Below are 892 nucleotides of genomic sequence, written 5' to 3'. Positions count from 1 at the left end.
GTAAGTCCTCCTTGATAGGTTATCAAATCACTTTTTTTTTTCCACCTACATCTGTCTGCTAAAAGGTAGGCTGTACTGAGAGCTCTAGTAATTAAAATCTTAGCACTGCTGTTAAAGTGCCTACACCACAGCCTAACATAGTTTCTAGGAAATCAAGACAGACTTCKGATGTGTGGAAGCAGAACTTAGCTCACTGTCAACTTCATCCCTTACTATCAGTTAGGTGTGGCCCAAGCACCCAGGTCATTTTAAGGCCTCTACTTTGTGCCTCTTTGTGATCATCAGGATGTCTGGACGTGGAAAGAAAAATGTGGTGCCTGGAAGACCTGGAGCTTTACCAAAGAAAACAAAATCRGCCAAGGCTGGTCTTCAGTTTCCTGTGGGTCGTGTCTACAGGCTGCTTAAGAGAGGGAACTATGCTGAGAGAATAGGTCCTGGTGCTGCCATCTACCTAGCTGCAGTGCTGGAGTACCTGAGTGCAGAGATCCTGGAGCTGGCGGGAAACGCTGCGCAGGAGAACAAGAAAGCCAGGATCCTGCCGCGACACATCCAGCTGGCTGTGAGAAATGATGAAGAGCTGAACAAACTCTTCTCTTGTGTGACTATTGCCCAGGGAGGGGTTATGCCAAATATCCTTTCCCAACTCCTTCCCAAGAAAACACTCAAAGAAAGTGCTCCTTCCCAGGAGCAACCTGGTAGCCAGTGAAACTTGCTTTTCCTGGTCTGATTTGTGCACTTATGGATGATGGCACTCAGATAGCACTAAGTGTGTGTTTACTGTCTAGTATTTTTCCTCTATTTTTTAATGTATTTTTTTAATGCTTGTAATAAAGTTCTTAAGGCACTACTCTTCTTCCTATGCTTGTCTCCCCTGCTGCCTTTTTTTTTTTTT

At 44.7% G+C, this 892-nt stretch overlaps 1 protein-coding gene across 1 annotated transcript; it reads left to right on the top strand.

The window, feature by feature from the left end:
- Nucleotides 1-765, top strand: LOC146586347 (histone H2A-like). The gene has a single exon (XM_085321590.1). The coding sequence runs from the start codon at nucleotides 287-289 to the stop codon at nucleotides 704-706; it is 420 nt and encodes a 139-aa protein (XP_085177716.1). The 5' UTR covers nucleotides 1-286; the 3' UTR covers nucleotides 707-765.
- Nucleotides 766-892: the final 127 nt, after the last annotated feature.

Source organism: Rhea americana, unplaced genomic scaffold (assembly GCF_003343005.1).
Source record: "Rhea americana isolate MKP2758 unplaced genomic scaffold, rheAme1 scaffold_7, whole genome shotgun sequence".
NCBI lineage: Eukaryota > Metazoa > Chordata > Aves > Rheiformes > Rheidae > Rhea > Rhea americana.
This window is presented reverse-complemented; position numbering and strand designations above follow the sequence as displayed.